We start from the raw sequence: 21973 nt of genomic DNA, 5'->3' as shown, positions 1-21973 counted from the left end.
TGAGGCTTCTCCCTTCAGTAAACAAACTCACTTACTGGTGCTTAATATTAATGCATATTAAAGGCTCTTACTTAAGAGACTGTATGGCACACAGACTCCAGGTCTCACGTTAGTGTCGCATGACGTAGGTTTCAAATTAACAGCTCAGGCCGAGTCATCCTCAGGCAGTGGGTTTCAATCTTTTTCTCGTCAAGGATCCCTAAATTGATACACATTTGGTAAGATTTTTAATTCATGGACTGAAACGATTTTGGTTGTAAACTATTAGGGTTGGGCCAGTGTAAAAACCTTCAAACCTGTATGATGTCAACCAATGTCCTGAATCTTACCACTGGGTGTGGCACTTGACTCAGCAGCTGCTCCACCAAATCAGAATAGTGGTTTGTCACTAAAATGAGACTGGCTGGTCCACCTTAGAAATGTCGGTTGATGCATTTTTATATCCCCGGGCGGACGACAGCCGTGACTGCTTGGTGGAGGCATACAACCGCGAGGTGGCAATTCTAGTCTTTTTCTGATCAATTTACACCAGAAGGAACAATATTTTGTTTTTATAACTGTGTCTGCTTTAGTGTGTAAATGTGATCAATTAGCAAATTATTCTAGCTACTTCATTCACTCCTGGTCAGACCAGCTGATCACTGCGATTACTCTTATAATACAATATAATAAGTGTCTGATTAAGATAGTTGTTCTTCCACGGCTTATTTCGGACATGCAGTTGTGACAAAGTTCATGAGTTCCCAAAAGGTTCTTGGTCCTGTCACCTGCTACTTTGTACATATCCCTCTGAATGGAAATATCAAAATAAAGTTCATTAAAAAAGCTTCTTCGTCGGTAGAGACACCCACCGAGTGACACCCTTTTAGTGGTAGCTACCCAGTTCAGTGGCAAATAGGTTTGCTCAATTTCACCGTTTTGATTTCACTATCAACGCTCCTTTTTCTTGGAAGTGTTTCATGATAACACCCAGTGGCTGAGAGATAAGTCTCAGACACAGCTCCACAATCTACCAAAGCAGCAGATTTTTAGCAAAAAATATCATCAGTCACAACTATCACTTCCAATATTTACTCTGCTGATGGCAATAGAGACAGGGTCAGGGTCCTGTTGGTATTTGGGCATGGCAGATAGGGGAAATGGCAAGGCAGCTCACAGCCGGGTTGGGGAGAAATATCAGCTCTGCACAGACTGATAAGGTCAGCTATATAAACTGGTGTTTTTGGGGCAGTCTTTGTGGTCCATTCAGATGTCTGGCTCTCCCTGTTAGATGTTTGTCCTCCAGCCGGGTCAGTCACTGTCAATCACTGCACTGTTGAAAACCTTTTTTTCAAGGTTACATATCTGTCGGAAATAATGAATAGTTTCATTTCCTAGCTTTGTTTTGTTCATCTGTCTCTGTCCGTGTATTTTATTAGCAGGTTTTCGCCGGGTCAGCTGTTTGACCATCTGCTTACATTACCGGCTGTCACACACCTGCAAACAAGGAGACATTGGCATGGACGCAAAGTCAATAAAATGCAATGTTGTTTTGATTTACATGATGCTTGATGTTAAGTGTGAAAGAAGCAAGACAACTCAATCTTTGAGCCAGTTCACCTTATTAATCAGTCTCGTGTCCCTGTGAGTGAATGTGTGCATAAAGGGGAGAGGAAGCTATTGCCCCGGCTGCTCACAAATGATTGCAGGAATGCCAGAGACCATTAGGATGTCTGCCGATTTCATCAATGAGGTTGACGAGGAAGTACACTACATGGGACATCTTTATTGATTCTAGCATCATGAGTGATTTTATAGAGCCGAAGTTTACAGCAGGGCGGCTGAGTCTCTCGTGGTCATTTTTAAGCTCTTTTCATCACTGTTCTTTATTATATACGCCGACGTAATGGGCCCATGGGACTCACGAAAGGCAGCAAGATGAAGTGGGCATTTGAGGCAAAGTATCTTCAATATGAAATTGAGTTGGGATTGGTGTCAGGAAATCATCTAAAATTGAATCATTAGGTAGGTTGGGAAACATGCGGAACATGTCACGGGCGAAGCTACGGACCTGTAAATATCTGGGGGGGGGGGGGGCTGCTACTGGTGGCAGACCAGTAGGTGTGGAGGGTAGTCCCAGGTGATATTGGAGGAGGGAGCTGTCAGCAGACTTGTGAACAGCCCTCCTTCGGTTAGTCCGAGCTGGGAAAAATATATATTCCCTTTTTAGAAGGGTTAAAAAGCCCCAAGATGTCTGAACGCCAGCTCCATCATGAAGAACTGGTTTACCTTGGCAGACGCAGACGTTGATGGATGAACAATCCAATTTAGTATAAAGACAGCAGTTATTGGGAGCATTAGTGAGTATTCTACATCTGGCCAGTAACTATAAATGATCTACCATTGGGATCAAATATTACATTTTAATGTACAAAGGGATCAGATCCATGCAGCAGGATAGCTGCATCGCTTGATTTTCCCAGAAATGATTTACCCATCTTCTCTTCAACTTTGAATGAGTTGAGGCTTTAAGTGGAGTCTCTTGTAATTGGATTATATCTGCATCGAGGTGGTGGAGATGATGTAATACCTTGTTTTATAAGGTTATTGAGTCCTTTCCAGTTAAAACTGAATTTAATGTCTCCCCCGGTAGAAAATGCTGCAATGCAAATTAGGTTATGTCATAGCTAGGAATTGGGTCTGCTATACAAGAAGAGTGATGGACTGCAGCACAAACCTGAATGATGGAAAGACAAAAAAAAAAGCACATTAACATACAATAAAACACAATAAAAGTCTACAGTTTACACTGTACATCTGCCTTATGTTCAGCTACAGCTACCTGCCCCCATCCTTCCTGTAATCTTGCTCATTCATTCCAATAAGTTTTCTTGCCTTTTACATAAGTCCCATAATGGCTTTGTTGATGGGACAAAACAGACCACTTTATTTACACAGATTATTTCTCATCTAATGTTCCTCATCATTCTGAAAAGGTTTCCTCTGCAACAATTGTGACTCATAAAATGTTAGTCATTCCTCTTGTGGGCTACGTGCAGCGTACCTTTTATGAAGGTATTGGCAAATTACTTCCGGAGAGGAAAGTTCGGACTTTCAATACTGTGTGTGTGTGTGTCTGTGTGTCTGTGTGTCAACTTTGAAGAACACCTAACTCACGAACCGTGAGATATTGGATGTTTATTTTCATTTGAAATTAAAGTGTTTAAAGTGAGAGACTATTTCCCTAAATGTCAAACTATATTTCTTTGATTGAAATCCAATGGATCTAAAAGATAAAATACAATATATTACCAAATGATTCCTGTTAATACTCTCTTACTCTTATTATTAAGTCATATAATTGACATATGAAATCACTATGGGGTTTAAATAGCTAAGGACCATCTCTCTTGCCTGTGGATGCTGTTAAGTAACACTACTCTGGCTGTTTTTATGTTTCAGCTCGACAGGTTGGTCCAGACAGCACATGCAGAGAAAAGCTGCAGAAGATGATCATACTGTACACCAAAGTTGTGAGTTGACTTGTATATCTAATTATATAGCAAGTTTATATGTATTTATGTCTTTATGTGGGTTTATGTCCCGTTAGCACTGGTAGCTAGTAGCCGTCACTATGTTGAGAGCTGTGTGTGGAGGCAATCCCGGCCGTCACTGACGGAATCATAGATATACTCTGAATAATTTTTATAGCTTATTTAATAGTAAAACTATAAATACCACAGTACCACGTAGGAAAAGTCCTCAAAGTACCTCATGTCTGTTCAAGGTGGGGCTTTATATTTATTATGCTAGATAGTTAAATGAACAATCATGAATCCTATTTTGATTATTATACATTTAAAATATATAATATATTGCATAGAAATCATGAAAGAATAGGTTGTATTGTTTGCATCAAGGACGTTACGGACAAGATTACAGTGTTTAACACATGTTCCTCTTCCTCTTCTCCCCTTTTCTGTGTTTGTCCTCCGTGTAGCTGTTAGACTTCCTGGAGTACCATGCATGTGCGTTCATACCCCTAATCCAGCGCTCCCTGGAATTTGCCGTCAGCTACCTGTTCACGCCGGCGGGGGAAGGAGTGACCTTCGAACGCTTTATTGTTCAGTGCATGAACCTCATCAAGATGATTGTAAAGAACGATGCCTACAAACCTTCCAAGAACATCAATGGTAGGTGTTGAGGGCCGCGGGGAAGAGGAGCAGGAGGTGGGGGGGGGTAAAGGATGAATGGAGCGACAACACAAGGGAGTAAACTACATGGTGGGCGAGTGATGAAAGCTGCATATTTAAATGAGAAGAAGTGAAAGTCAGACAATCATCATCAGAAAGAGACACTAGCTCTTCAAAGCAGATCACTGACGGTGTTTTGAAAAACACTACGCTGTAATGCCATCATTGGTACCTCACCATGTTTATTTCAAGCTGACGGAGGCCTCCAGTGCCTCATTAGCCATGGAGCACAGCACTCTCTTTGTTCTGCCAGCTCGTACCGTCTTTGGTGTGCCTGCATTGAAGCTCTTTCTCCTAAGCAATCGTTAGTCGACAGAGAGCAGAGCCACGTTTTTTTAGGGTTCTTGTGCTAATGCTTTGGTGTCATTCGAAGGTTCGAGTGTGCCGTGGCGGCGGAGTTAAGTTGGACTTCAGGTTACCATTCCCTTTCCAATTTGTAAACGGGAAAACAAAGTATTTTGAGGAGCAGTAGTAGATGGAGCTAAAGGGAAAGTTGAGCCTTGACTGACTGAGCTCAGAGCAGCCATCTGACTTATTCATTAGGCCCGTGCTGTCAGTCAGATGGACTGACAGGAGGACCCGTGAGTGTCTGAGAGCATTCGGACAGGATGCTCAATACTGTGCGAAGAGTAGTGACGTGGAGGTCAGGGGCCACAGGTAAAGTGGAGGTTTGAAAGTTTAACAGAATGCAATCTGTTGGTTTGGGTCTGGAAGTAAAGTCAAATGTTTTGTTTGCTTTATATCGGCATTTTTTCCTTAATGCATTTTGACTGTTGAAATGAAAATTCTTTTTAATCGAAAGTAAAAATGAGCAACAGAGGTGAAAGTTATTTTAATTACAAATTATTATAAAATGTATAATTTTAAAGTTAGCATGTAGACTGCAGAAGATTAATCCTCCAGAAATTAGATTGAAAGCTCTGAAGTAGACTCTGTAGCTCTGTAGACTTCTTGTTTAAAGATAATAAAACATATTTCTTGCCTCATTTTTTCTCTTTCCCCCTCTCCCCGCACCCTGCCGCCCTCAGACAGTAAACCAGAGAGTCTGGAAGCTCACAAGATCAAGACGGCATTCTTCACACACCCCACGCTGACAGAGATTGGACGCCGGCTCGTCTCACACTACTTCCTTCTCACAGAGGAAGAGCTGGCAATGTGGGAAGAGGACCCCGAGAGCTTTGGTAATAGCACATCCTCAGACACGCAGGCTGAATCCAAATGTGCAGACTTATCTGGGCCTGCAGACCGGCAGTTAACAGGCGTGTGCCTGGGAAGTCCAGAATAGTGAGGATTGGCCAATTCTAGAATCTGTGTAGTCAGCAATGTCGCCCTGGATGCAGGCTTTACCCGACTTTATTGTGTCGTGGTGATGCTGTATTCCTGCATTGAGGTTAGAGGTGCTGAACATATAAATAATGCTTTTCATACAACTTTCACCCAACATCAACCATCCACACACACGGAAAGCTGACAATCATTATTTTCAATGGCTTGCACCATGTCATCTCAGAATAAAGTTTTAGACACAGATTATGCTCTACATGGGACAGCAGCCCTCACACCTCTTCTCTTCTTCTAGCTGTTGAAGAAACAGGTGGTGACTCTTGGAAATACAGTCTACGGGTAAGTAAACACACATGCACAATACAAAACTACATTAGTCACCTGATAAGAGAGGGGAACAAGAACTCAGACAGAGGTCCTCCATGTTTTTTAGTACTGTTGTTTTTGTAAGTGCCAAGTGATGATGGTTGTACACACAGTCCTGAACCGTTCCTACAAAAGAGATTTACAGCAGCATGTCCTCTCTGGTACCACCTGCTTGACAGCATCTACGAACTGTGAGAAGAGGAATGTTGTTTAAAATACACCTAATATGTCCCCTGTGTTTCAACCAAAATGTCTCGTTTGCCTTTTAGCCTAGTATTAAAGTTATAATTTTGCAAGAAAAAAATCAAAGTGTCACCCTTCCAACCATAAACATGTAACTGAAAGAACCATAACAGCAGAAGATATTGGAATTGCGATAATACAAATGTTTTTTTTTTAGATTGTGCTATATTTATTTTAAACATTAAAAGTATTTTATGTGATGGCAGAGAGCAGGTTGTACACGTTGCGGGATCATAAAACAGCTAGTGGTCCCCCGGGCTTTCGATCTGCTCTCTGTGTCTTGTTCGTTGGCAGTGACTCGTCTTTAGCTTCATGACGTAATCGCTGATTCAAGTCATGTTATTTTCTGTCTCTCCCTCGTTTCTCTCCCCTTCTCTCTTTGTGTTGAGCCCCATCTATCCACCTATCCATGACAAACATTGTTTTGAGTACAGTAGAGCATTAAATCATTGATTGTTGTAAAAGTTCTTGTTTATTCAAAGCACACTTCAGGCAGCAAATAAATGGTGGCAATACAGTCTTTCAGAGCTCGTTAGTATCAATTACTTCACAGTTAGAATTCTCAAGAGAAGACACTGAGCTGTTTCTAAAAAACTTTTTTTGCTTTTTCTTGCATCAGCTTTTTGTTGGTCAGTGTTGGCGGATAAACAATTTTAAAGCTAGAAACACCAGCAGCCCTATTAAAAGGGATTTATTTTTAAACTGTAGTGAAGTGGCGCAGGAGTTTTAAATAGTACTCTGTTGTGGTACATGTTGCTTTCTCACACACTTAAGTATTTAGTTCAGACTATGCATGGAATTAGTAACGGAGAAGTGATCACATTCCCTAAAGCTCGAGGTTTGCAATGAGACACGTCAACGTCTCTGCAGATCCACACAAAGAAGGGGCGGATTTACGTTTATATTTTGTCCGAACATCGTGTCCGCCCTGTTTTGACCTTCGTGTTGGCGCATTGCGGTGCTCAGGATGGTTTATTGATCAAATGTCACTATCCATCTATTCCTTCCATAGTCACCAGTCCTAATGGCTGATTATAGATGACCTTCCCCTGTCCATTTCACCAGCTGTCTGTCTATCTAAGGGTTTGTGTTGGTCTTAAACCTGTTGGAGGCTGGAGTGGCCTTTTAGAAGTGTCATCTGACCCACTGCCACCCGGGTGGGAAGGTCATACCGACGGTACATACTGTGAGATGTCACGTACAAATCCACTGTAGAGTACGCAGCATGTATTAATATGTTGGCTCAGCCCATGTTGTCAGATTTCTTGCAGCTTTATTTGAGATGGATTTCCTGGTGATGTCTAAAACCAATAAACTACTTGAAGGCGGGGAGACAACCATTTCTCTATTTGAGCACACACAAACAAAGATCCCCTTCGCATTGACTTTTTATTGAACCGGGAGCTAGAGGCAGTGTTTGCCTTTGTTTGTCTGTGTTTGTGCATGAGCCTCTTTGTATAAAATGTCCTTTGTGTATATAGATGGTGTGCACTGACATCCCTTGTTCATGGGATTTTTTTTTTCCTCTCACCACCACTGAGTGCCCAAAGCGGGCCGCTCACAATGAGGAGAGCTGGGAGAAAATACTAAATGAATGCTTGTGATGACTACCGCATACAGTGTACCACCAATTCTGCTGATTAACCATCCCCTCTGCTCTTTCCTCTCTTCAGCCCTCTGCAGAAGTATTGTTCCTGGATATCTTCCACAGCTACAACCAGACACTGATACCGGTGCTGCTGGACATGGTTCAGACTCTCCAGGGTCAGTTAAATGTCAATTTCAAATATTATTTCTTGCCAAAAGCAAAGTCTGCTCTCTTTTTGGCAAACCCTCCAAACATGTATTCATTGCCAGTTTATTAGGTACACCGAGCTAAAACTATTGCTTTCAAATGCCCTGCATTAAATCTTAGTTATAAAGTTCAGTTCATGTTAAATCTGTGTAGATTCAATGATGTGGTGGTTTTGGAGGCTGTTTGGTCCTGTTGGATTTGATTGTGTTACACCGAGTGGTCTTTTAAATTCTTGTCCACCCCAATGACGTCATTAAAATATGTTTTTTTCAATCTACTTCATCACATTTTAATATTTAATTAATTTCAGTGTTGTCTCAATGCGTTATTCAGAATATGCAAAGTGCTGTAAATGGCCTTGAAAGATGCTGTACCGATATACTTGCCTTGCACTGCACACATGGTATGCCTCGGTTTCCCTGTAATACGTAATGGGCTTCAGAGAGTCCGACTCCATTCCCCTCATGGATTATAGCCTTGCCTCAGAAAAGTGATACATATTTCATGCGTCAGGAAACGGTAAAGGGCGAATCTTTGTTCACGTTGCTTTTAGCAGTCCCAGTATGAATAGCATTCAAGCTATAGGCTTGACACCACCTTCAAGATCCCTGTTGACAACCCTCCATCATTAAAACCACTCACAGTTCTCTAGTCAGACACACACACACACACACACACACACACACACACACACACACACACACACACACACACACACACACACACACACACACACACACACACACACACACACACACACACACACAAACTGCCACTGGTCCCCTGGTGGCACTGGCATGTAGTTCTTGTTCTGTTGCTAAATTAGGCGCCGAAGTGACAGATTGGAAATGGGTTCTGCTGGAGCAAGGAAGGCGGCAGATTGGTGTAATTCTATGGTTGAAGGGAGGCAGCTATTGATTTTCCAGAACTGAGTACACATCAAGGACTAATAGAGAGCGAGGGTACAGACCAGGGAAGTGATTGAGACTGATATGGTGAAGTCCAGGCCGTTTTAAGTTGCATCTGTGATATGATGTGGTCATCAAATCATACAGATCGTTACCCTTGACAAACTTTTGGGCGGCATGCATGTTACGATAATCCATAAAGTAACCCAGATTATGTGTCCGTCTTTGCAGGCCCAACCAATGTGGACGACTCGGCTCAGTTGCTGATGAAGGATTCCGGTAAGTCAAAGCATACCGGGTGTATTTAATGGCTGATTCTGCTAAAAATGACTATTTTATCTGAAAGACCAAATGTGAATGTTATTAAAATTCTCCAACCACTATCCCAAACAATATCAAACAACAGATGGAGATGATTAAATTGAGATTTGAATAAAGAGAGTCACAGGACGCATACCAATCATTTCAGACTAAGATATAAAGTCTGAATCACGACATGACAATAATAACAGTACCAAGTGATTCCCTTATGGTTGCATTTTCATAATGTAATCCATTCTTGCTATACTGCTCTCTCATGGCCATGGACATCTTGTTTCCCCCCTCTTTCCTCTGCCTCACACCCTCTCTGCTTCCTGTTAGTATTTATAACTCTGTGGCAGGTCAGGGCTGCCTCTCTGGTGGTTTTATGGCATACACAACTAAATCACAGGCAGTTGGGATTGCCCGCTATTAGGGCCTCTGTTAAAGCCGGATGCCCACAGAGAGTGTGTTGATGAACCTGCAGACGTGACTGGATGATGAAGCTGTGCTGTGGCAGCAGCAGTGATGTATAATTCTGACTGTGAGAGCTAAAGCTGGTTGAAGCGCCAGAGTGCCACTTAATAACAGCAGGTGCTGATTTGTTAATTAGTCAATAATTGTAATGGTGCTAGTTCACTTACAGACTATGACCTTAATTATTCTGCCGTACATAGCGGGTTCAGCCGAACATAGAACTGAGCGCGCTTCAATGAGCTGAAGACCGTAACAACCACATTAAGCCAACCTATATGCTGTAAAGACATTTGTCATATATAATAGACAGTGCTATGTGACGGCCATATTTGCTAAAAGACAAAAACAAGACCACCTGCTCAGATCCTTTTATAGATGACAAATGCTGCTAACTGGCATTCAACCAAGGATAAACATCCACGAGGTGTTTACAGACTTTTTGTATCTCTGGTATTTGTCATTTTAATGCTGCACTGACAGCAGAATTAACTTCCTCTTTCTAAGATATTGTACATTAGAACATAAGTGTATTTCTGTACATTTAGCCCTCTGAGAGGCCCTTTTGGACAACTAGAACACAATCGAATCTCATTTAGAATATTATAGCAGAGCTGTAGACCAGAAAATAGCCATGCTTTTGACCTCAAAGAGAAGCTAAACTGTGTCCGTTACAACTAATACGAGACTCTCTCCAAGAAAGCAGGGAAGCAAAAGAAAAATGCATGTTGGTTACACATTTCCTGTCGGTTTTATTAAGCTTTTAAATAGTAACCCGTCAAAGCTTTGTTTTCTCCTCTCTTCCCTCCCTCCTCTCAGAATTCATTACTATTAAAGATGAAATAAAAATAGTAACAGGAAGCATCTCTTCCACTTGTATGGCCTCTGTCCCTTTATCTGTCCATATCTTATTGTTCTCATCTGTTTTCTGATCTCATCTTTTATTGAACTGTATAGAAGTAGCCCCAAGGTAACAGGAGCCTATCAGGGTCTCTGGGGTGGACTGCCGTGTTTGTACGATGAGACCTGATGGTTCACCCTCATTCAAACGAAGGCTTTTGAATGACACGGAAACTCCTTTTTACTCTATAAGGCTCATTTAAACCCCTTTCATGGCTTACACTTTATATTTGCCGCCTTTATCCCTTTCCTATCATTTCAACTCTTCGTACTTTCATGCAAAGTTTAGCTGTTCAGCTCCCAGCTATACATGAAGCAATACAGTCCAACTTTCGGCTATTTGATCAATGCAATGTTTTAGCTCTTGGCTGTTCATCAAGCATTGCAGTTCAGCATCAGCTTTTCAGCGGCCAACAGTCCTACAGCAAATTCAATTTTTTTTAAATTGCATTTTTGCAGTTGAACCCACATAAAACAATCAAACTTTAAATATTGAAATGAGACCTGTCAAGTGAGGCATTGTGTGCTTAAAAGCATTAGACTCTCAAACCTGAAGGTCCTGTTGGGGCAAAATACAGAGATTTCCTTTAAGCCAATAACATGAATGAATTACGTTTTAGTGTTCTGCGGCTCATTTCGGAACCATAAGCCGTCTTTTTTTAATCTCTCCCGCATCTGCTCATATTCTGTTTGTTTACTGCACCTTTTAGAGGTTCAGTATTCCCAGTGCTACTGTGGATACTGTGACTAAATGATAGTAATGTTGTGACTCTTGTTGTGGTTGTTTTGTCCTCAGTATACAACGCAGTGGGACTGGCCGCTTATGAGCTCTTTGACAACGTCGACTTTGACCAGTGGTTCAAGAATCAGCTTCTTGGGGAGCTGCAAGTCGGCCATCACAGGTAGTGTTCGCATTTCTTTTGAAACGTTCACACATTTTGATTATAAATGGATTTACATTGCGCCTTTTATAGTCATCCGACCACTCAACGAGCTTTACGCTTCATGTCAACATTCACCAATTCACACGCACAACAATACACTGATGCCAAACTTACAAGGTGCCAAACTGCTCATCAGGACACACCGATGGCGCGGTCAGTATATGTTGCCCAAGGGCACTTCAACATGCGGACTGGAGGAGCCGGCGTAGTTGCGACCCGCTCCTCCACCTGAGCCTTAGCCGCCCCTCAGCATCTTTCATTTCATTTGCTATCATGATATTTTATCTTCACAAACTAAGGAATCCTAAAACTTTTACTCAAGATCAGATACCAGCTCGAGGTGGGAGAGACACGGACCGAATACGCATCTTAATGTTGTTTTTCATGCCAAGACTGTCACGTTGTAAATAATAACCTCATCTGATACGAGCCTCAACAAAAATGTAATGCGATAGCCTTCCCTAAGGAAGGTTTATATTGTATGGTTATTGATTTGAACTGTTCAGGTGTTCTTTATTACTCTTGAGTGCATCTCATTTTGCCTTACTAATGTTATTGAGGCAATACTGATGAGACCTGAGCCCGCTAGGCAGTTAGTTTGTTTTACTGTATGCGAGCTCACGTTCAGACATTAGTGGCGTCTGATGCATTGCTTAGGTAACACATTCCTGTCAGTGTAACTCAGGCTAATTGACTATTAACTTCTTTTCCAGCTATTGATTACTGTCAGCAGCACAGTCAATGCATGCCAAAAGGCTCGTAAGTAGCCCACTGATGCTTGGAGTCGATGTCCGTTATGGTCACATTAACAACTGCTGCTTATACTTAACCAATCACTCCAGCAGCAGTCAAACGTACTTAGCGCCGACGTATCACCATCATAACGAGCTACTCAAACGTGGAAAAACAGTAATACAAAGTCTACAAACCTCATCATGGGTGTAAAGACAGTCAGGTGCAGTAAGAATAAAGAGTGAGCTGACCGATGACCGCGTCTAAAATGATGGGAAAGAGGGAGAGTTTCCAGGGGGGGGGGGGGGTGTTGACAGCGATGTGGGGAACAAAGAAGTGCCCTGCTCACGCATACGCCAAGATAATCAAAACAAAAAGCCCAGCAGCGCTCTAAAGGTTGGCCACTCAGGTTACTGCTGACGTCAGCGCGGCTCTGCTCCCACACAGAGCAGGTGCGAATATCGCCTCCACTTTGTACCTGGTTCCTTTTGGCTTTGGTCTTTTTCAAGTTCGCCTCACCTCCAAGCTCATGTTTTCCTCTTTGATGTTCAAAAATGTTGATATAGTTGATTTTATGTGTTTGAACAAACTGAGCTCATCGAGTCACCGTGACTAGGAATGTCAGTAAGGCCTCCACTTAAAGTAGGGGCTTCATGAATAGAACAAGTACAGAAATAAAACCAAAGAAGCAAACGGCACAAACACCACCTCTGTTTCTTGTGCTCTAACACACAATAGTGCAAACACACAAGTGCATTTATTAATTCTGCTCCCCCAATAACAAATGGATACGAATAGAGAACTTAACAAATGGACAGTGAATCAATAATCACAATAAAAAAACTGTTGACTCAGACTCAAGATCCTCTTTTTCCCACAATTTCTCTTCTTCCGCTGTTGATAAAAAATTGCAAATTCACACATTTTGTATTAATTATAATTCCATAGCTTGTTAACTAGCAAAGCAGTGTAAACGTGGAAGCACAGTCCTGAAGAAGATGTCTTCCCGCTAAAGAGCCTACTGTCAAAAGTGATCACAAATGTAGTTGTGTAGTTAAAATGCACTTGCCGTGTTGATGGCAACAGTCTGGCTCCAGGCAGCCAGTGGCGAAACAGTTAATAGATGTTTGCAAGATAAACACATTGTTGGTTTTAGTCTCTCCATTGAAATTCATTAAAAGATAACTCAATCGTTATCCATTAACTGCCAAATAATGTATTTTAAAGCAACAGAGAGGTCCTTGTGTGATAACCTATTGCTTGGTGCTAAGAGGATTGTCTTTAGGTCGGTTGTGTAAATGACAGGAGATAAACCTTTCAACTCTCATTGATTGCTCTGCTGTGGGGTGCTGAATCAGGCTGTTTCTCATACAGACCTGAGATGTTCAGTGTTTTCAAGAGGCCTCTGCAGTGGGAATGTAGATTGAGCATGGCTTATTATTCAGTGTTAGAGATGATGAGTGGAGTTTCCGACATATGTTTGCCTTTTGCGCGCCTGTCATCACGCTGTCAGTATGTCATCGTGTTTAACATCCTGTCACGATTCAATATCTCATTCTGAACTCCCAGTGGAATGCATTACTCACAAGGATATACTTCAGACATTTGACCCAAAAATAATCCCTACTGGTCAGATATATGATCCCGTAAAGAATTCTGACATCACTCGATCGATGTCCGTAAAGGGAACCCAATCATACAGAGAATAAACTGTGTTGCTGTTATTGATCTCAACACAACTCAAGTCTCTGTGTGTAAAAGGCACCTTCACCCAGTAAACAAATGACCCAGCGACCTCGCATCCAGCCCAACACGTCGTCCAGCCTTGTTCCTCTCAAACACAATGTTTCCAGCCCATATGCTGCAATCCATACACAAACACACGATTTGGAGGCTCTGCAGCTCTATTTCATTTGTTGGGAAACTGAACTACACATATATGTACACGGTGTATTCACCCGGTGACCACAGCGTTACAAATCCCTGTTCCATTCTACGATGGAAAGATCAGTCCCAGTTTGTGGCAGTGACGTCACTGCTTTAGGTTTATATGTGGAGAGTCTTTTTTTAATTATTTTTACTGATGCTGCTTTCAAGTTCATTCCAAAGGTGTTCTGGTGGATTGCTATCAGGGATTTGTGGGTATCAGGCCTTTAAGTGTTGTATTGTAGACTTGTGGTTTCTTGAGATGGCCTGTGCCAGCTGACTTATCTCTATTTTTAAGTGTTTTGTGCTCTGGTACATTCAGGGAAATGCCACAATGTGCAGTCTTCAAATCGTCTTTCCTGGCACCAAAAGGATAATCCTCTTTTTACAATTTGTTTTCTGTATGTTCGATAACATTTTAAAGTCCAAATGAAATCGCATTTAGTCGTCCCGTTTTGTAGTCAAAAGTGTCAATGTATTATATTTTTTTAAATGCATTTTTACTTTTTTTTTAAATTATTTAAAGGAGGAAAAAAGGTCTTTGGGGGAGAAAATCTAAAATGCTCCTTTATTGGTCAGCTGGCTGTAGGGGCGTGTCTATGTTTGATTGACAGCTGCTGCCAGAGTGTCACGCCGGCACCTAACTAGACCAAAGTTTGTAGGTAAACAAACTGTTTAATGCGCTGGTAGCAGAGCACTTTTTCCCAGACGAATGTATTGTATTCATGTTTGTGAGTCGTATAAAAAGGAGACTTAAGCACTTATTGTTGTTCAAAGTGCAGTTAGGGTTTATTATTGTGTACAAACACAAGCGATCAACGGAGCAAATTAAAGGTCTTTCTCGATGATCGTTAGTTTTGTCTTCCTCGCATAATAACAACTTTATAATAACTTTATTTATAAAGTTTATGTAACGGATAAAATAATTAAGAAAAAGCCGAACTCTAAAAAGTGAGCTCAGGTTAGCGATTCCGGAGCTCACTGCATCCGGCTGTAGACCGAGTCAATCCACGTGACCGGTCCTAAAACACGGGCCCCCGTCTCATTTACCATACTCTGTGGGTGGGACTTTTTTTTTTTGCCATGTCATCACCATTCATTTCCATACAACCAACGTGTTAATGTGATTAAATTGCTCATTAGGGCAACACATTGTTAAAGTGCACCAGGTTGATGCATACGGCTCTAAAACGTTCTTTCTAAATGCACGACGTTTCCAAAGTCACTGAGTAAATAATCGCACAATAATAAAATTATAGTTTTCTTATATCTAATGTGGCCCACAAGTCCCCTAAAGGCGAGTACAAAAAAACGTGTCCTGGTCGGTGCACTGAACCAGACAGAGAGCTGCTTTTCAGACTTGAACAGTGATTATCCAAGAGTATTTGTTTTCATCCTACCTCTGTCATCTTGGTCTTAAAGTCTTGCCAGTCTGCCTTGATCTCATATAGTTCTGCAACACCGTGAAGCGACGTGGCTGAAATATTTCCCCCCAACTTGGCAATATCTCACGAGAAGCAGAAGGACAGTAATTACATTGGCATCTGCCAGAAGCCACATTCAAAGCAGATTTTCTGGCCGACACCCCTCGCCTGGTGCACATTTGTCGCTGTGACCAGAGTATTCTCAGATCCCGCTGCCTCGCCCGCCGTCCTCGGCCCTCTGGGCATCGGCTGTTGGAGCGTTTAATACAGCTCGCTCGTTCAGACGTTGATTTACATCATACAGAACAATAAAATATCTAACATTCACAACAATATGCTAAGCAAGAGAGGTACCATTTTGAGGGAAAAAAATAACTCAAAGTAAAGTTGTTATGAGGATAGCAGTGGCATTAGAGCAGCTTAATTAATGTTGTCCTGACCGTCTCTGGGGTTTGAACTGTTCTCACACCTGCAGGATTGTCTGCTGCCTGCCTCTCAGTGTCTGGGTCAGTGATCACGCTGTTTCCCTCTGGTAGGGTGTCATGTAGAGCCTCCGCTCATCAGTCCTGGTTCTGAATCAATTCCTGGGACATTGTGTGATATTCTTGTGTTGCAAGTGCTCATTTATCTCCATAAAAAATCAGGCAATATTAGCACGGGTAGCAAATTGACTGTTTTCTCACGGGATAATACAGTTCTAGAGTTATTAAGATAGCAGTTTTATGATTTTCTTTTTATAGTTTAAAAAGTCTCCCAAATTGTTCCATTTTCGGCTAATAAATGGCTTCACTGGCCACACTGCAAACGCGCGTCACAGCTTTTCATGCCTCTCTTCTGCCTTGGGGAGAAAAATAACCAAAATATAGAAGAGAAGCATCAACTGCCGCGGGTCTTGTTGAACCTGTAGGCCGCCCCGCCATCACCTCATGGACCTCAGAAAACCTGTCGGACAATCCGTCAGCCGGGGACTCGCGCGCCTCTAAATGGGGAGCCGGGTGCACTACAGGACATCAATCGTCTGTGGGGGTCCAGTGTTGACAGGCTGATTGATGTCCAGGTGTCCTTCCTTCTGTCCTCAAGGGTTGAGGCGGCACACTTGACTGATTTAAATGGTCTCTGATCAGTGTGATGCAGTTTAGAGTCAAGGTAAGACGTTCTTAGCAACATCGACCCGTGCCCGCTCGGTTCCTGAACAATAAACCTTCTGTTTACAGCACGGCCACCGAGTTTGCGTTCTGAACGCGACCAAAACTACACAGAAAAATGAAGTGATAAGGAGAGGTCGCAGGTGAGAGTGTGAGACGGAAAGAGAGACTGGCCAACACAGTGTCTGTGTGAATGTCTGGAGTGTGTTAAAGAGTGAATGGGAGATAAAGGCAGTCATGTGTGTGGGAGGGAGAAAGCACTATGTCACACTCTACTTATAAGGTGTGTGTGTGTGGGTGTGGGTGTGGGTGTGTGTGTGTGTAGGTGTGTAGGTGTGTGTGTTTCTGAATTTGAACGCAATAATCAGATTTCTCTGTGTGTGTGTTTACTTATTTGCCTGCTGGTTCTGCGCTCCGATAGCTTCATTGAGCCCTGCAGAAGTCTGTCTGTATCACTTGATATGACGCAGCAACAGCCTAAATATTAATAACCGTATCTGTCAGCGACACTATTGTGTGTGTGTGACTTAACACCTGTGGCTGAGCCTCAGGCTGTCAGTAAGCTCCTTTTTATTAAAAAAATAAAATTGCCACACTGACTACACAAACATCTGTGCGCACTTAGATTTGAAATCGCTGTCAATCTTTTCCTCCTTTCTGTACCTCAACCAAAACATTTGTCGTAGCTGTGATGAGTCATGTCTGAGAGCGGAGAGATGACTGCATGTCCTTTTTTGAGCACACATTTACGCATTACAAAAAAAAAACACTCACACTCACCCCATTAGTATCACTCATATTGACGTCCCAGAATAGCTCGTATGAGCTTTTTGTGTCACCCAGACTGACGGCCAGATACAGTGTGCGTTCAATCATTCTACTGACTGCCAGCATAAAGGGCTGTCAAACACTTGCCACTGGGGATGTTGTTGTTTTTCCTGCTGGCTTTATACTCCAAACATAATTGAGTTTGATATATTCACACGGGTCAGATGTGAGCAAAAAGAAGCACCACGTTGGGCTTTATTGGCGAGCTGAATGAATCTGACTTCTTCACACAGCTGGGTTCGTGACCCCCCCCCCCCCCCCCCCCCAATCTTGCAGTTGTACCAGTTTCAGTGTAACTCTGTTTACTTCCGTTTCTCTTGCATCTGCTCCCATTGCGCCTCGCAAGGTCTTTCACCTGGTGTTGACACCATTAAGCGAATAGACTTCAAGTCCCAGTGAGTATACCGCCATTTGCTCGCAATAAAAAAAGCTACACAGGAGTGTGGAAGTCTAATCCTTAGAGCAGCACTGCACCACCTTTTTTTTATTTACTCATGGATGTTAGCTCGGACTGTGTGTCTTCATATCCTCTGTCTGAGAACTGTTTAACTTATCCACATTCCCATTCACATGACATTTAAACAATCTGGTGACCACAGAAACAAATAACCATACTATTTGTGCTAGACTGGTTTCATCACCGTCGCGTGGATTTTGCAATACCGTTAACTACTGTGGTAAACACACATGTTTTGGTTTTAGCACACACCTATGCAGCGACACAGCAACATTCTCCAAGTCCTTTTTCAATGGAAGCCGGTGACATGAAGCTAACAACTAATGCCAGGCACAAATCAAAGTTTTCAGAGCTCCTGTGATGTGTCGAAGCGTAAACCAATGCTGTTTTTGTTTCACCCTGCTCCATTCCGTTGCCATTTAACAAGATAACTACATCAACCAGCGCTTGAGCAACCGTTCAAAGTCGACTCACCGACGAAGTAGCTGCCCACACTTTGCTGTTTTGTCGCTCGTCGTGTGAACACAGCGTTAGACTTGAATCATTTCAAGCTACTTATTTTTACAACACAATGCCCTAAAAAACCTCAATACCTGCAGAGCAGAAGCGAAGGAACAATGAATGTGTCTACCTCTTTAAGGTTAATGTGCAACTGGGATCCTGCTTTGGATTGAGTTCGTATTCGGTCCACATGGATTTCCCCCGTGTTTGCCAGGAAGATGAGCAGGTTCCCTGACGGCTGTGTGAAGTTACGGAGGAGGAAGCAGCTTTCGTGTGAATGAGTCGTGTCTCACCTTTGACTGAGTGCCCCTGTCCACCTGCCTGTCCATCTGCCTTTCTATCCTCTTCTTCCACTCTGCCAGCTGTACCCTCCCCAGCTGAAACGATAGTTTTGTATTTGTTAGTCACAGACATGCACACACACTCACCACTCCATTATGTTGCAGGCAGAGTTGGGAAAACTAATCCTTTAGTCACTTCAACAGATACATTGAATGAAGGATAATCGGCACACGGATTACAATGTTGTTTGGAATAAGGCAGACGATCGTCGCTATTTATCAAGTCTAAACTTGCATTAAACAAACATATTTGCCAATAGTTGTTCACTGCGCTATGTATGAAAATAACTTTTTATTTGTTGCCTTTGAGAATACACCAAAATGCAGGAGCGTCCTGTAGTAGTAATCTGTAATTTGATTATTTATTCTCGTATAGTCACCGATTTGTTATCCGAGTGTCAGTATTTAGTTGCCAAGCTGTTGTTTGGAACCTGGACATAGAGAGAGCTTTGGGAACGTGCCCATCGTCCACTGGCACTGCCGTACCTGCTCAGTCATGTTGGAACCATCCTATGTTGCTGCCTCCATAAAAGCTTATAGAAAATCAAATGTGTCTGCCGTTGTTTTCCTATAAAAGTAATTGGATGATGGTTTATTCTCCTCGCATTGTCCGCTGCTTCTGAGCAGTTTAACCCCTGAGTGTTCAAGTGCTATCTTGTGCTTTTTAAGAAGATGAGAAGTCAAGTCCAAATGGCATTTAGCTTAATGGTGTCAGTAAAGGTATTCTACAGGCTACGGTTTAGTTCTCCAAATGCTTTTTGGCAAAGGTTTATTTGAAAGGTATTGGGAAATCATTCAAACCAATTAACCAAACGAAACACAAAAATATGCTTTTGTGCTTGATTATATATACAAACCATTCTTTCTCTTTCCTTGCGGGCCACACACACACACACACACACACACACACACACACACACACACACACACACACACACACACACACACACACACACACACACACACACACACACACACACACACACACACACACACACACACACACACAGTTGTTTCCCATCTCCAAGTACTGAGTCATGCTGTTGTCCCGCATCTTCTGGACGGTGGCCCAGAATATTCTAATTCAAATATTCCCTGTGGATATTTGACAAGAAGCCAACAGGAGTGTCACCCCCCCCCCCATCCCCATCCCCATCCCCATCCTTTACCTTTCCTTCTCTCCTTTCCTTCCACCCTCCATCAGCTCTCCTCTGTCAAGCCGATCCCCGGATACGAACAAAGGCAAATGCAGAGGGACGTTCCTTGCTTGTCCGATACAGCTGTTGAAAATCTATCAGTTCCCAAACATGCAGTGCCCCACATTTGGGACATGCATGGCATTTTAATTTCTATCACTCACCACTCAGCCCCAGTGGAGTTTTGATCATTGTAGTTTTTGAACTCGGCTGATTACCGTATTTAATTTTTCTGTCACAGGTCACCATTTCCACCGGTCTTTGCTGACATGCATTCATTTAAACAAATAAACATAAAACACACTCATTCTTCAAAAACACTCTCTTCGCCTAGTTCTTCTTCCGTTTGTCCCTTCGGGATGTGTTTTGTGTCAGCTCTCTGTGTAAACTCTCTACCTCTCTGCAGACTCTAATCTAACCCACACACAGTTCGGTGTGAATGTGTATGCCACCATATTAGTCTTGAAATTGGATATGTGTAATAAAAGGACAGCGATATGCTGCTCTCCCTCAGACCACAAATTACACTGCAGTCTCCAACCAAAACATAAGCAACTGCTAAAAGCTATTTCAGGATGAGCCAAAAGCAATGGCAGATTTCATCATTTCAATAGCTGGCCCAGTTCTTTTTAATGGATCCATAAGTACTGTACCCACATTGTGGAGATAAAAGCAGAGAGCCAGCTGGCTAATTTCTCTAAATTATAGCAATGCAGAGAATCATTTTTTCAAGGATTTCTCTGCAACCAGAACTAACTCCTCTTCCCTTCCTCCTTCTCCAGATACAAGTTGATTCGCCGACGAGTCATCTGGCTAATAGGACAGTGGATCTCTGTCAAGTTCAAGTCTGACCTTCGACCTTTACTCTACGAGGTCATCCTGAGCCTCATGCAGGATCCTGACTTGGTGGTAAGGCAGCGACAGGCAACCGTCAGTGTCTTTTTAAAAAAAATGTTTAGGCAAACTGCTTATTTTGGCTGGAGGAGCAGAAAACATTTGATTCGTAATGAAAGTGCACTGTCAGCGACACGAACACAGTTCTCAGCTTAACAACTTGGGACCACGGCTATTATGCTGCCGACGATCTCCAAACAAAGTCAAACACAGTTAGTCGGCGATTGCGGAACGGTTTTGCCATCAGATCTGTCAACATACTATTTTGTATTTTCTTTGTCCTCTTTTACGGAGATCATTTCTTTGAATAGTTTTGATTAAATAAGCTCAACTTTTTATTTACTCATTAATCAGCCTTGGCCTTGATGAACTGCTGTGTGATCCTATTTGTGGAAAAGTGGCTATTATTATAGCCTCGTCATCCTCCATTCAAATTGCATTTCGCCATCCTTGGGTGTCGTGCCTCGTGAGCCATGCACTTGATTGATGTGTTTTCTTTTAACAGAATTTACATGAAGGGATGTGGAAAAGACCCATGCATTATTTACAATGCAATTCAAAATAATCTCGCCATTAGATGGAACCGTTATGAGTAGCTGGGTTCAATCTCTCTGCGTCTAATGGCCTCTTTTACCTCATAATCCATCTCTGTGTGGAGAAGCTTTTAGGTGCGTCTGTGGTCGCATTCCTCTTTGTTGTAATGCACATAGAAGGTGATTATAATGTAATCAAGATTATAATGTAATCAAGATGATTATACACATATGGCAGAGCCCACGCAAACACCGTGCTCCGATCTTATTTATGTGATGGATGGCGGCATCCTAATATTAATTAATAATAGTTGTATGTCTCCAGTTATGGTATGTATGATGCATCATCCATTCTGGGTGCTTTGTCTAAATTAAGGGTACAGCAGCACACATAGTGACACTAACGATGTAAAGTAGTATAGATAGGTCTGTAGCACCCTCATTTTGATTTCACAGCCAATTGCATTGAAATGGAGCCCGACGCCACGGTCACGTCGGTCACATTTTATTACTTTGGCTTTATCTTAAAATGATTTGCAGGCGGCTACAG

At 42.3% G+C, this 21973-nt stretch overlaps 1 protein-coding gene across 1 annotated transcript in view; it reads left to right on the top strand.

The window, feature by feature from the left end:
• ipo11 (importin 11) overlaps positions 1–21973 on the top strand; it is a 106387-nt gene that overhangs the window by 24750 nt on the left and 59664 nt on the right. Inside the window, exons 9-16 of the mRNA XM_079161658.1 lie at positions 3442–3512; positions 3980–4172; positions 5261–5413; positions 5812–5855; positions 7799–7889; positions 9060–9107; positions 11299–11404; positions 20779–20905. Of these exons, the coding sequence (XP_079017784.1) occupies positions 3442–3512; positions 3980–4172; positions 5261–5413; positions 5812–5855; positions 7799–7889; positions 9060–9107; positions 11299–11404; positions 20779–20905 (833 nt within the window). The remainder of the gene's footprint in view (positions 1–3441; positions 3513–3979; positions 4173–5260; positions 5414–5811; positions 5856–7798; positions 7890–9059; positions 9108–11298; positions 11405–20778; positions 20906–21973) is intronic.

The sequence above is a fragment of the Pholis gunnellus genome (assembly GCF_910591455.1).
Source record: "Pholis gunnellus genome assembly, chromosome: 6".
Taxonomy (NCBI): Eukaryota; Metazoa; Chordata; class Actinopteri; order Perciformes; family Pholidae; genus Pholis; species Pholis gunnellus.
The sequence above is the reverse complement of the archived record's forward strand: the minus strand, read 5'-3'. Positions and strand labels throughout refer to the sequence as shown.